Source organism: Amblyomma mixtum, chromosome 2, assembly GCF_055824585.1.
Source record: "Amblyomma mixtum isolate Tamu chromosome 2, ASM5582458v1, whole genome shotgun sequence".
In the NCBI taxonomy this organism is placed as follows: Eukaryota; Metazoa; Arthropoda; class Arachnida; order Ixodida; family Ixodidae; genus Amblyomma; species Amblyomma mixtum.
In genome coordinates, this window is record NC_143013.1 from 306790845 (window position 1) to 306805311 (window position 14467).

The 14467-nt window shown below is 52.3% G+C and overlaps 1 protein-coding gene across 1 annotated transcript in view; it reads right to left on the bottom strand.

Moving 5' to 3' along the window:
• Positions 1-5391: 5391 nt before the first annotated feature.
• The window catches only part of LOC149364834 (solute carrier family 22 member 7-like), a 22292-nt gene continuing 13216 nt past the window's right edge, over positions 5392-14467 (bottom strand). Inside the window, exons 9-11 of the mRNA XM_089568762.1 lie at positions 13434-13573; positions 8449-8633; positions 5392-6194 (exon numbers count right to left, since the gene is read on the bottom strand). Of these exons, the coding sequence (XP_089424888.1) occupies positions 5392-6194; positions 8449-8633; positions 13434-13573 (1128 nt within the window). The remainder of the gene's footprint in view (positions 6195-8448; positions 8634-13433; positions 13574-14467) is intronic.

The following is a 14467-nucleotide window of genomic DNA, read 5'->3' on the forward strand; positions in this document are numbered from 1 at the left end:
AGGGCATAAATATAGCTTTGTTTGATATTCGCGTTATCTGCTCTGTCTGGGACCTGCTCGGGCTCTTATCTAAGACGAGTCGACGTTCGAACACGAGCTAGGGCTAGAAAGAAGAAGAAGATCAGGCTACTGCCACCTCTTGGAAGGCAGCTTTCTCGTGTGCGATTGCACGAAGACTAGCTTTACGACTTGCAGGGCACAGTTCTGGCCAAAAGCCGATATCCCGACAAACCAACAGGCGCCCTCCTCGTCGTGGATGTGAACTGACGGTGTACACCACCTGAACGTCTGCGGCCTTTGGAGACGCGTCGCTCCTCAAGACATGGAGGCTACCGAAGTCAACGAGCAGAATCCCCCAACCTCCGGGGACACAGATGCCAGCCCCGACGGTGAGAAGGCTCAAGAAGAGCGGCCCCTTGAGTCGGATATCAAGGACGAAGCGGTGGACGTTAAGGAACAACAGGGAGCGGCCTCTCTGCTGAGCGTAGAGCAGGAGAGACTCATAAGCTTCGCCGAAGACTTGGCGCACGTAGCGGGACAAAGCGGCTACATTCCAGCCAGCCTCGTAGAACGCGCGGAAAACGCCATCGCAGCCATTGTCCAGGGCCTGAGGTCTTTCGCTAACCTATTCACCGGCGACAGCGCTGAGCAGGGAGCGATCAGCGTCCAGGGAGACGAGGAGCACGGCGCGATCCAGAGTCGCACTGAGCTCTTGGAGGACGACCACCGCACAAACGACGCTTCAAAAGATGCACGCGAACAAGCGGCGCTCTCCGCTCCGATGTCGCCAGGGGGCGATTTTTCTGCTCAGTTCTCACCCGATGGCAAAGACATCAGGGCCGAAGGAGACAGAAGCGGAGAGAAAGGCGAAGGGGCGGCTCGCTCGACAGCCACCGAAGGGGCGTCTGGGTTTGGTCCAGACTCCTCTGGAGTGAAAGCAACGTCAGCTACCCGAGCCGAAGATGATTCGTCTTTCCACTCGGTCAACGACAAGCTGCAAGACCGTGAGTCTTCCAACAGAGAGCGGTTCGGTGAATCGACGATTTCGTCTATGCCCAACCGTTCTTCCGCTACGGGGAAGAGCAGTGTGAAGGAAGAAGACTCGGAAGAGTCTGACCGCGGAACGCAGCCCAATGTTGAGGAACGCCTTACGTCGCCAGAAGTGCCCGAGGACAAGGCACTTCAGCGTGGTAACAAAGCCGGAGAAGGCAAGGACGCCGTCATCGCCGTGCCCCACGACGATAAAGCCGCCAAGGCGCCAGGCGCTGAACCGCCGCGCCAGCAGGGGGCGGCGGATGCGAACAGCGACGCCGACACGGAACTGCGGTCCAAGTGCGTGGGATTCGTCCGCGTCGTTCTTTGCACAGCTGCAGCGCTGGTGTGCGTGGGGGTGATAGCCGGCGTGTACATGTCCACTATGACCACCACGACGAAAGAAGACACGACGCTGCCCTTCACTCTCCCCGAGGAGAACAACGCAACTTCATACACGCTTGACGAGAAGGAGTTCGAACGAGATGATGACGCCGGCGTCCTCACCCTGGATGTTGCCGAGCGTTAGCGGCTTGCACATGCTATAGAACCTGAGTTTTTTCGCGACTTGTTTGATGATTGCAGGATAGAAGCAGTGAACGCTTGTATACTATGGTCACTGATATAGATGAATTTCGAGAACGCGCGTCTAGATGTTCCTGGAACACAATCGTATCCTGTTTCTTGATTCCTGTTCTGATTTTAACCGAATGATACTTCTTGAAAAGTCCTTTTTAGATGATTTATAACGATAAATAAAGCGGCACCTGTTAACGTGATAAAGCGACGAAATTCGCAAACACGCCGACGGCAGAGGCGCTGCAATACGCGTGCGCCATTTAGATGGCCGACAGTAAGCTGCAAAATCAAGTTTATACGTTTTCCTTTCCTCTTTGCTGTCGCGGGTGAGGAGGAAAGCGGTCGCTGGCTTGTGCAGCGGACGAGTGGCGGGCTCTTCATGCACTGCGTTTAGTGCCATTTCATCTGGGGCATCGCCATTTTGGGAAGGTGGCGCCGTTTATGTTCTTGTCCTACACCCACTGCAGGGCTAAGGCCTCTTCCCTGTCTCTCCAATTAACCCTAGTCCTGTGCCAACTTAGTTGAAATCAAGAGGAAGAAATGGGCTTGGGCAGGGCATGTAATGCGAAGGCAAGATAACCGCTGGTCCTTAACGGTAACGGAGTGGATTCCAAGAGAAAGCAAACGTAGCAGGGGACGGCAGAAAGTTAGGTGGGCGGATGAGATTAAGAAGTTTGCGGGGATACAGTGGCGGCAACTGACAAAGGACAGGGTTAATTGGAGAGACATGGGAGAGGCCTTTGCCCTGCAGTGGGTGTAGTCAGGCTGATGATGATGATGATGATGTGCCAACTGCGGCCATCCTATTCCTTCAAACTTCTTAATCTGATCGGCCCGTGTAACTTTCTGCTGCCCTCTGCTGTGCTGGCCTTCTCTTGGAATCCAGCCCGTTAGCCTTAAGGACCAGCGGTTATCTTGGTGCCCTGCTACAGTCCATTTATTCCTCTTGATATCGACTCGGATGTCATTAACCCGCGTTTGTTCCCTCATCCACTCTGCCTTCTTCCTGTCTCTTAACGTTGCACTTATCATTTTCCTTTTCACAGCTTGCTGCGTTCTCCTTAACAGAACGCAGGCCGCACAAGGCAGCCTCTACATCTCAACAGCCCAGACCACACAGTGCTTGGCATCCACCCTCAAAGTGGGCACCCATACCCGTGCTACCTTTGAATCACTCAGTCTAACCTTTTTCCATCCGCCGCCGCGGTGGCTCAGTGGCTATGGTATTCGGCTGCTGACCCAAAAGACGTGGGTTCGATCCCGGCCGCGGCGGCTGGAATTTCTTTGGAGGAGAAATTCTAGAGGCCCGTGTACTGTGCGATGTCAGTGCACGTTAAAGAACCCCAGGTGGTCGAAATTTCCGGAGCCCTCCACTACGGCGTCTCTCATAGCCTTAGTCGCTTTGGGACGTTAAACCCCATAAACCAAACCAAACCTTTTTCCATCCCAGTCCCCTACATCTGGGGTAGCTGAACCGGGCCAAAAAAATAAGGCCGCTTTGGTGGCGCATGTCACTATTTTCCGAGGCAGCATTCACGCCTCCATGCACCAATACAATTAATTTATGTCCGTTCTCTCCGTAAAACGCCATTGACAATATGAAGTGCACGGCTTGCCTAATAAACTGGCGATTTTCACGAATTATAGGCGGCGCCGCAGTCGAGCAAAGATGGCAATCGTGAAGAGGACTCCGTCTGTGATCAGCTGGGGGCATTAACAGGTTTCCTTGGTTGCACCATTGTGTCACGTTCTTCATTGAAAGGGAGCTCCTAGTTTTTGCTAAACGCTTTGTATCGGAGTAAGACAGAGTCGATGGCAAACTGTATAGATCGTCGACCTATGTCTGCAAACGTCTTCCAAGCAAACGGAACCGCACACAATCGTCGCCCGCCTTCAGGATGTTTTTAGAGCTAGACATGACCAACGCAGAGTCCCTACAGGGCGGGAAAGTCAGAAAAATGCAAGCTCGTGTTTACTGTTGCATTGTTAAGGTATAGCTGTGCAAAATCATTGCATAAAGCTGGACGCTAAAACTATTCGTGATAGTTTCGCTTTCGACCGTTGTGTGCTTTGATTTCAGTTCAGCAAGCTCAACGCCAGTAGCATCTACTTGTGGCCGCCACTTCAGTCGAGCAACCTATGTCCTTGTAAGTACTTAAATTCGTGAGGAGACGTTTAGGGCGCCGGAGCGGCGCGCTGCAGAAAAAAACGATCGTGCACGATTGCTGTGTTAAGGGCAGTGTGCTCGATGCCTACTTTTATTTAGTGTAGGGTAGCCAACTGGGCATCGCCTGGTTAACCTCCCTGCCTTTCCGTCCATTTCTCTATTTCTATTCAGTTTCACATCAGCGCGAGCACCGGCCGTGAAACGCAGTACCTGCTGTGAAACGCTTCATTTGCTCTGCAGAGGACCTCTCGAGCGTTCCGATACAACCTATTTGTATTGCCTACAAACCGTTCTGTAGGGTTCTGTCGAGATAGATTCTATAGACTTTATAGACAGAAGTATGTGGACAGTCCATAGACTGTGTAAAGAATTTTTTGTAAAGGGCTAGTAGTGAGGATCTCTTCGCTTTGAGGTTAGACCGTGAAACTCAAATGTTTAGAACGACCAGACACCAATGCGACAATAACTCGGACAGGGAAGAATAAAATGGCGGCTCCTTAATTCCAGCTTGGGTTACGATGAGGTGCAATTTTGCGAAACATCAAGTTTGCAGCCACGATTATCGCCCTAGTTGTTCAATTAAAAGCAAAAGCTATAATGGCGCCGGGTCCTTACCTGGAAGAGAGGAGGTCTCTCTGAAAATGCTGCGAACAAAAGACCATAGCCGATGTGACTGGCTTGCCAGTGCGCATTTTCTGCACCCAAAGCTGCTTCGGGCTGCTATCTGCGGTTAAACAATGCAATTGCACCTGCCGGCTTTTCCATCTCGTTGACGTACGAAAAGGCACACAGCAGTGCTTCCGTCCTTTTTTGCCACTATGTTCGGAGGGCGATCCTCCTTGGACTATAGTTCACAGCACCGCCACAGCGTGGCGTCGATTCGTGAAAATCGCAAATACATTTATTGCTCCTAGAAGCGAGTGAGCACAAAAAGCTATGTGGGCACTTTGAAAACTGTTCCTACGACAGGCTTTTGAAAAGTAAAGCTCACGTTCCGTTTTTGAGAAGGTTTAACCTTTTCAGGACGTACAGTCCCAGTTTCATGCAAATCCCAGTTTCGCGCAATTCACGGAAAGGCAGCAGTCACATCTTATGCAGCGCTTGGCTGTCTAGACAGCCTACATCGAGCATTGGTTCATCGGATAAACTTTTAAGAACCGCCGGTCGCCGCGAACGTCTTGGGGCGATTGGGACCTGTTGCGTTGGTGCCGCGTTTAGAAATGATTTTATGGCCTTCCTTATAAATCGTTCGGAGACGCGTCGAAAACGTGCTCATCTCATGAGCGGTCATCGCGGTGAAATAAAAAAAAAACGTGAACAACTGGGGAGCTCAGAAGCGTCAAAATTGGCCACTTTCACTGTTTGTATAAACTCGAAAGCGAAACAAATTCCGAACACGCGACTCGCAATTTTACAGAAACACAAAAACACTGTAGCAGTTTCGGAGGCAATCTATAGTACGTACGTCCTAATCAGTCTCTACAAAACAAGACCGCGTGCACGTGGAATCTGGGGATACGTATCGGTGCGGATCCCGCGGTCGAACTCCGAATAAAAATTCACATCGCATCAGCGGTGTGCGCTCTGTCGTCCAGCTGGGCCGGAGCGGACGCCTAGCTGGGCGGGGAGAGCGTTTCCCGGATCCTCGGCCTCCTCTTCCTTCTGCGCCTGCCGCTGGAGTCCCTGTGTCGCGCCGTTTCGCTGACGCGGCCCTCGGTCGCCGAAGCGACGCTGTGGTCAGCGTGAGCGGGCGAGCGCGCCTTGCGGTGACTCTCGCGCTGCGGAGATGTATCCGTGAACTCCGGTGACAGGGCGGAAAGCGCGCCATCGCTGGCAAGCTCGGCCGGGGACATTTCTCCGCTCGGGACCTCCTGCAGCTGTGTGCAGTAGCCAGACAGAGCCGGACTCTCCTGCTTCGGAGTCCGTTGGCGGCGCGGGCGTCGTGCCTTCCTATTGGGAGAGGCCGTGGTCGAGGCGTGACCCGGGGAACGGTCGCTGCGAGGCGCGGGGGCTTGTACAGTAGGACCTGGTGAAGGCTGTGTCCCGGGCCCGACTTCACGCAGACGCTCATCGGAGGCGTCTTTGTGCCCGCAGTCTTCGGTGACATGGCTGCGAGCCGATGGGGAGGGAGCGGGGCTCGCCGAGTGCTCTGCGTCGGGTCTAATTTCGCGCAGAGGCTCGACTGCAGCCTCTTTGTTCCCGCTGTCTTTGGTGAAGAGGCTGCCAGGCGTGGGTGGGGCAACGAGGCTCGCCGAGTGCTGTGCCTCGGGACCAGCTTCCCCGTCCGCCTTTGTGCGCCCGCCGGAGGCGATGGCAACCGCCGAGAGGTCGTCCACGCCGCGGTTTGTTGAGTCGGCCTGCTCCGCAATCACGTCAGGCTCGGGCAGCCCTCCTTCCACGCCGCTTCCTGTGTGAACTAGAGAGAGAGAGAAAAATTCCCAGGGACACCTAATTACATCATGTGTTGTGAATGCTACAACATTAGAAGCTGTTGGCGCCTTCATCGGAAGTGACTTCACTTCACTCAAGCCAGTGGGAATTACTGGTCTGATGACGTCATTTCCCTCTAGCCAATCAGTGATTTTTATGATCGGCCAACCGCGATCGCCTGCTTGGAAAAACAGCGCACTGTCGGTGTAGGGCACACAAGCGACACAACCGACTCGGCCGGCGCCATGTTGGAAAATGGCGACGCATCACTACCTCGAAACAGCCTCCACAGAGCTGTGTTCGTACGGGCTTTGTCTGTTATTTATGTATTTATTTATTTGTCTGATACCCACAGCGCCTTTCGGCATTGCAGTGTGTGTGTGTGTGTGCGGGGGGGGGGGGTACAAATGCAAAAGTATATAGCACAATGCAAAACGGGTTAATTTCACCAGTGATTGAAGCACTCTGTACCATCTAAATCTATCAGTCCAAATTACGTTTTCAATTGCTGTGCTTATTCTTTGATTAACAGTCCTACACTGCTCAAATATTCGAGGGACCATGTTTTGTGTTCCTGCAGCTCTGATTGGACGAGAGAGCTCCGCCTTCTGCAGTGCTGCAAACATCTTGCGAGACGAAGTATAGGCTATCACATTAATAACGGAAAGGCAGGGAGGACGCGTGAGTAATGACACCGATTATTTATTTTGGTGATGGTTGGTTGGTTTATGGGGTTTAACGTCCCAAAGCGACTGAGGCTATGAGAGACGCCGTAGTGGAGGGCTCCGGAAATTTCGACCACCTGGGGTTCTTTAACGTGGACTGACATCGCACAGTACACGGGCCTCGAATTTCTCCTCCAAAGAAATTCAGCCGCCGCGGCCGGGATCGAGAATGGGTGAGTGCAATAACAGCTTCCTCTGAGTGCAGAATACAAGTGAGTTTTATTATTGAATTCGTCACGTGTTCTATACCAAGGTAAGTTGAGCACAATGCATCGCTGTCGGCCCGCGAACTGGTCAAGCAAGGAAGCTCAGGTGCCTCTCCCTTGCGGGAACTAGCGGCGGCCCGCGAAGATGCGTGCAGTAGTAGTTCTGGCAACCGGGCTAGCAAGAAGGCCCAGGCCATTGAAGAATTGGATCCAAGAAAAACTTTACTGAGCTGCAGGGGAAGTCCTGCTAAGTGGGTGCGACCCTTTGTCGGCCGCACCCGCTCAACAGTAATCACAAATTCAACAAGTAATCAGCAAATTCAGCACCTTTCGATGATATGCTTGCACAGATATTTGAGCGTCTGACATGCATACAATCCTATCTTTTTTTATTTTTTTTCAACATCAATAAATCTTCGGACGAACAGTTGTTGAGAAGAGCAGCAATATAAGATGAGATTACTTGCCTTGGTGGGCCTGTTAGAACTGAAACAACGACCGAGCGCGGCACAAGCAAAAAGGTTGAAAGCGGTTTTCGCCAGAAAACCGCTTCCTTTGCGCCGAAATGATGCATTCTGACCCAGGAGCAGTGCTTTCGTACTTTCCAAGTGTTGGAAGTATACCCGAGTATTGAGATTCCTTCAATTGAAGCTCATTCGTCTCGGATGAAATAACGTGTCGGAGCAGAATTGTTTCCAAAATGTCCGCTGAACTGAAAACTGCAGTGGGCTGAAGTTCCTTCAGATGAAAATCCGGGGGGGGGGGGGGGATAATGAAATAATTCGTTTAACTATAAAAAGGATGCAAGATTCAGCTCGGTTGGTCCAAATGCGAATTAGCTGCGCTCTCACTTCTGTTTTCACTTCGGTTTCGGTTCGAGACTCGGTTTAAGAGGGCACTGCGATAGCAGTGTATTCTGGATCAATTGCGCACGATTGGAGGTTGACGAAGACGACGACATACAAAGCACAGCCCGAGAGACTGGCAGTTAAACCCGCGGGACGTTCGGCTGCGGCGATGACGTAGTGATCTCGTGCAGTGGCTAGAGAAGCTGATCTGTTCGCACTGCCGCTTGTACGAAATCCATTCGCGATCATAGGGTGTCCTGCCATAAAGTGTTCTGCATAGTCATGCTGACAGGCTGCCCACAACCCGATGGGCAGGGCGCCACCTGTCAGAGACTTCGGACAGAGAAACGTCGTCGAAATTTGAGACTTGGGGTTTTAGTGCTAGCGCGCTCAAAGTTCGCTCAGGCGAAGTTAATTCGAGCCGTATTTCGTCGTACAAGGCTGATCGCGGTGTTACGCACCTGGCTGCAGGTGCTCGACCGTGTCCGTGGCGCCCGATTGTTTGCGCAGCAACGAGCTGCTGGCGGGTGTCCGGAACAGAGCCATGATGACCCGGAACGCCCGCTGGCTCTCCGCTGTCGACTCGGTCTCCGGCCTCCGAGCGCGGCTCGAGCGCCGTCCTCCCGGGGAACGCATGGGGACGAAACTGTCGGTCGGAAGAGCGGGTGATCAACGACACGCACATGGGTGGCTCAATTCAAGATCCTCGGCTGGGCGAGATGGCAACGGCGAAACGAGTATACACGAAGTGGACATGCATACTTCATCCACCAAGGTATACGGGTGCGGACTAGTTGGTTAACCACGAGGAATTATGCAGCGCGAAATGCAAAGGACGACACGAAGAACATCCCTACTGAATGTTTCTATATGACGAGTCCCATAATTCCGTATTTATTCATATGGATTCTTTGTAGAGCATATGGAGTCGACGTGGACTGTGTGGAAGGCGCATATCAACACTTAAGGACTTTATATGACGTCATGCACACGATATAGAAATCATAAGGAAGCTATATCCATACAGGTGACGTATAGAGAACATATGGATATCCACATATATCCATATCACATCGACTCCATATTCCTATAATTCTCGGTCGATATGGAACATTTCAGTAGGGATAGATAACAAAGACGTACAAACGGTGAAAGAATCCAGAATCAAATAACTGACTGTTGCAACAGTGCTGTGTCTGTCTCTGTCCTCTCGCCGTGTCATTTCTTGCGTTTTGTTCTGTTCAACGTCGTACATTCCATGCAGTGGAGCGAATGACTTTTCTACGCAGCCTCGTCCGGCAGATGTTGTGCTCGTCTTTGTACAGCTGGTCCCTTATTCTCATAGTAACAACTTTGTCTTTTATTTTTTTTTGTATTAGCTCTTTGGCAACGCACACAACAGGTATACCACAATAAGGGGCTTTTGTGGGTCACCCTGTACATGCAGGTCGGCACGAGAAATGAACAAAATAAAAAGGAATAGGGAAATTCAAATCGTGCGTGCATTACCGTGGATGTGTGAAGCATCAAATTAAGGAAGAAGTAAGATGAGAAATCCTAAAATAAATAGCGGTGCAATTTCTGAGGTTATATAGCAGAATGGTTGTCTTTCATTTAAACGAGTGTTTCAGCGCACATTTTCAATATTTCCTAAATGTAGGGTTTTGAAATAGAAAAAATCATTTTCAAGAACATACTCTCAGCCGCGGCGGAGGTCAGGCACTTCAAATATCTTCAAGCATCAGGCACGTGATTCGATGCAAATTATCAATTCTGTTTGTAGACGAACTCTTCAGCTCCAGAGCCTATGGCCATAGCACCGCGTTAGTAAATTTTCACAGGTTCTTTCGTCTTCCTTATTGCACCAGCGGTGCCCCGCCAGAGACGGTTGGTAACTCGAACTGAAGCTCTTCGCACCAGGGGTGCCACGTCAGAGACGCTCTTGTGATCAGTTGACACGCAGGGATAAAAAAAAGGCAATAACTGAGGTTTATGTACAGATATTTACAGCGTACAGAAGTTTAGACACTCGAGACAAATTAAACGGCAAAAAGACAAACAACAAAAAGGTGGATCTGGCTAATACTAGGGGAGGCCCCTGCTCGGCGTTGCCGAAGATGCGTTGCATCTGACCTTAGCGCAGAACCCCGCTTACGGCTCCGGGGCCCAGTTTTAAAGCCCTAAAGGCCCGGCCCACATTTCGTAGCTTCCAATCATATTGTGCTCTCAACATGATTGGTTCTTCAAGAGCCTGGCCAGCCCTCCAGCTGCCGTAACGTAGAGCACTCTCTCCACCACAAAATAAAAACAAACACAAATAGACATCCGTGCCAGCACGTGTGCGAATCAGTACCGCGGGTGGGGGGACACCCGTATACCTGCCGGCGCGTTCGCGAGCGGCCGCGTTCCAATGACCCCCGCGAACGCTACCGAACCCTTACACGCCCTTCCCAAGATAGAATTATAACAAAGGGATCGGTACGGGTCACAAAACCACCCTGTGGGTGACATGCCGCAGCTACACTGGCACAAACAAAACCAAAAGCAAAATACAAAATGCACACACAACACAAGCAAATTCCACAAATACACACGGTGGCATGCCTGCCGTGCGCCGTAACACAGCGTCCAAGTTGATGGGCTGTACGCAGTTCACCAGCATGCACACCCGCGTCCTGCTCGACACACACACACCGACACTCGCAACTAGAGCGTTCAGTAGCACTGATACGGGCCACGTGAGCCTCCTTGGTCGCACCGAGCGTCCCTGTGCGCGTTCGAGCCACCACGCGTCTCAACACTAAGAACGCCTAATGGCCACTATACTCATTAGGGTGGTGCCACAGCGGGGCAAGAACTCGAAAGCCGGTGCCCTCCAGGATCAAAAACATCCCGGTTCTCGATGGGTCTAAACCCCTGACCACACAACGCACCTAAGGGCACGCTCTCTCCGGCGCGCCAGCAAGGGCCGCGCCCTGCGCAAGGGGCATATCCCCTTCTCAGTCTAACCGTACCATTGAGGCCGGTTTTACTACACTTGATCTGGCGTACTGCAGTACGGAACGAACTGTTCCACGCGCCGACTTTCAAGGCGAAAGCCACGCACCTGCCTCCTGCCACTCCACCTCGCCCGGGGCCATCTGCACCTTTACTGCACGAGCAAACTTTGAAACCGCCGCTCCGTGCTTGATCAGCGCTTGCCGGCTTCGTGGCATAGTCTGAGGCTGCATGAGCTCTCTCGCAGTCGCTTGATCCGAATTTGTTTTGCGGCAACTCGCCACGCATCTCCTTGTCCTCCAAGGACCTGGTGGGACACACGTCGAGTGCGTTCAACAAATGCGTGGCGCTCGGTCCCGTCGGCCCATCAGGCCAACCTTCGTTCTTTGCCTCGGATGGAACGCTCCTGCCACTATCAACGCTATGGGGCACTTCATACCCTATGCCCGACACAGTGTGCGGTTGCGGCGACGCCAGACTTCCTCCTTTCACTCGCTCGCCGATCTGACGTCTGTCCTCACCGACCGTTTCCTGCTGCACGAAATGCTCTTTTTCACAGCTTGCTTGGGACTGCGTTTTCAGAATTGTCAGAGTGACTTCCAACAATCCTGAACTCGCGTCCGCGTCCCTGGTCTCATTAGGGGTTGAGCTAACTTGTGCAGCTGGATCGTCGGAGTGCGCGTTCACCGCCTCGACTACTGCGACACTGCGTTCCGTCACGATACTTTCTTCACGAGAGATTGCACTTTCGTGGAAAGCTGGCTCCCTCTTTTCTTCTGCCTGGCTGTTTTCTTGACCTGTGCTTGACAGGTATATTCCTTTGTCTTCCAGCACAGGCGGCCTCGCCTCTCGGGACTCAGAGCAGTTCTCCCTGGCTAGTTCACTAGCTTTCCTAGCCTCCTTGAGCTCAGCGAGCTCCAGCGCTAGCTGCTGGCGCTTTGCTTCTAATTCCTCCAAGACGCATTTAACATCCTGAGGTTTCTCCTCGCACAGCGGCGCCTTTCCTCCATTCACTTTTGCAAGTTCAGCCTGAAAGTACGCTAACCGCGCCTTCGCCAGTTCAACCTGGTACTTCACATCAAGTGAGGGCCGGCTTGGATAACTCTCCATACCGCCTTCCGTACCCCTCAGCTGTCCTATCGGCTCGAACACAGGGACGTGAACAATGCGACCAAGGAAACTCACGGTTTCGATGCGTCGATCCGCATTGCCAGCTCCTTGGCGTCGGGGTCCACCGCCACTTTCCCCGGACGCTGCGATGAGCTGTCGCACGCCGCTGGTCCGCCGCCGGTGATCGTCGAGTTCCCGACGCGCTGCTTCCTTGACCGGACGCAGTCCCGCGTCGCTGGACTACTGCCGTGGTCCTCACGTCCTTGCCGCCGTGTCTCCGCAGGTCCGTTCACGAACGCTGACCTGTCGCCTTGTCGTCACCTTTCTCCCTGCCTTGTCTTCTTCCTGCGCCGTCTTCCGATGGCCGCAGGATCCTGTCGACTGCGCCAGTAAATTTTCACAGGTTCTTTCGTCTTCCTTATTGCACCAGCGGTGCCCCGCCAGAGACGGTTGGTAACTCGAACTGAAGCTCTTCGCACCAGGGGTGCCACGTCAGAGACGCTCTTGTGATCAGTTGACACGCAGGGATAAAAAAAAGGCCATAACTGAGGTTTATGTACAGATATTTACAGCGTACAGAAGTTTAGACACTCGAGACAAATTAAACGGCAAAAAGACAAACAACAAAAAGGTGGATCTGGCTAATACTAGGGGAGGCCCCTGCTCGGCGTTGCCGAAGATGCGTTGCATCTGACCTTAGCGCAGAACCCCGCTTACGGCTCCGGGGCCCAGTTTTAAAGCCCTAAAGGCCCGGCCCACATTTCGTAGCTTCCAATCATATTGTGCTCTCAACATGATTGGTTCTTCAAGAGCCTGGCCAGCCCTCCAGCTGCCGTAACGTAGAGCACTCTCTCCACCACAAAATAAAAACAAACACAAATAGACATCCGTGCCAGCACGTGTGCGAATCAGTACCGCGGGTGGGGGGACACCCGTATACCTGCCGGCGCGTTCGCGAGCGGCCGCGTTCCAATGACCCCCGCGAACGCTACCGAACCCTTACAGCGTTCAAGAGTGGGCGACTGCAGCGCCGCCGCTTCGCTCGCCAGTGGCGGGGACAAACGGTCAATGCTTAAACCCGGCCGCGCGCTATACTTTCTCCTCTAGTACGCTGTTGCTGGGTCAAGCATGCGCGGTGGACAGTTGTGAAGGCACGGATGCTCTTTGTCCTTATTCTGGTGAACACTACAACGTGCACCCTTAAGTGGTGCCGCGAAAATCTGCCGAGCAAGCCCAAGAGTGCGTGCTCTGCAATAACACGACACATGTTGGTCATGTGTCGTGCTAATAAGGGAGTAATTACCCCGTTATTAGCACGACACATATTCGGAGCGCTCACTCGAATATGTTCTCCTCTGGTTTGATCTTCTCCGGCAGGTGCGTCGCCTTGGTCTCGGGAAGCTTGGTGACCAGGTACCCGCTGAAGCCGCAGGCCAGGGACAGCACTACGTAGCTCAGCAGAAGCCAGCTTTGTCTCTCCTGGGATGGGAGGACATGGCGGGTGTATATAGCGATTGGAACGAGGAGGTCTCCGGAACATACAGGAAATCAGAGTATTAGCAAGATAACGACGCCGTCCATTATTATGCTTAAATGACCTCGAACGTATCGAGCCCTCATGCCCATAATTCTTGGTCTGACCTTTATGTCGGTCAAGAACACTTAAGATTATCCAGACTTACTTCGCTAGCAGCTACAACAGGCTACACACAATATTCGCTGGAATGCATTGTCAATTATGGCTGTAGCAAAGTTACACCAGGAAGTCTAAGCGTAGCTAGGCCAACCTGTACAGAGAGCTAAAATTTTGCCCTTTTAACAGAGCTCAGAATCAGCGAACGGTGATTAGATATATTTGCGTCGCTTAGGAACAAAAATGGCACGAAAATATTTTACAGGCAGACAGCGAGAGAGAACCGAAGCAGCACCTTCGAGGAAATTCACCAGCGCAGAACGCGTGCTAGCGGTTTATAGCACTGTCCTTCGAGAAAGCCATAATCATGCAGTCCAATTAACATGAGCAGATTAACCGGTGCGCCCCCTCCGCATGCTTTCCAGTTAGTGAAGTACGATGCCGCGGCGGTCTCAACCCGCCTCGAGGAAAAGGTCTTAGGGAAAAAGGAAGTCGCTTGTGTAGTCCAGAATTTTCTCCAACGGATGTAACTGACAGCCTCTAGACCTTCCTTCTGTTGCACCACTCAGTGCTCAAGCAAATCGCCATTGACAGTAAGGTGACCTCCGCAAAGTTGCCACCTAGTATATGCAGTGAAATGGGCATTGTATTTGCACTGCTTTGTTTTTGTCTGGGCGCATTTCTCAGAGGAGGCACCAAGAACTGTAGAAAGGACCAGACTAACGCCAGCGGTCTGCCTA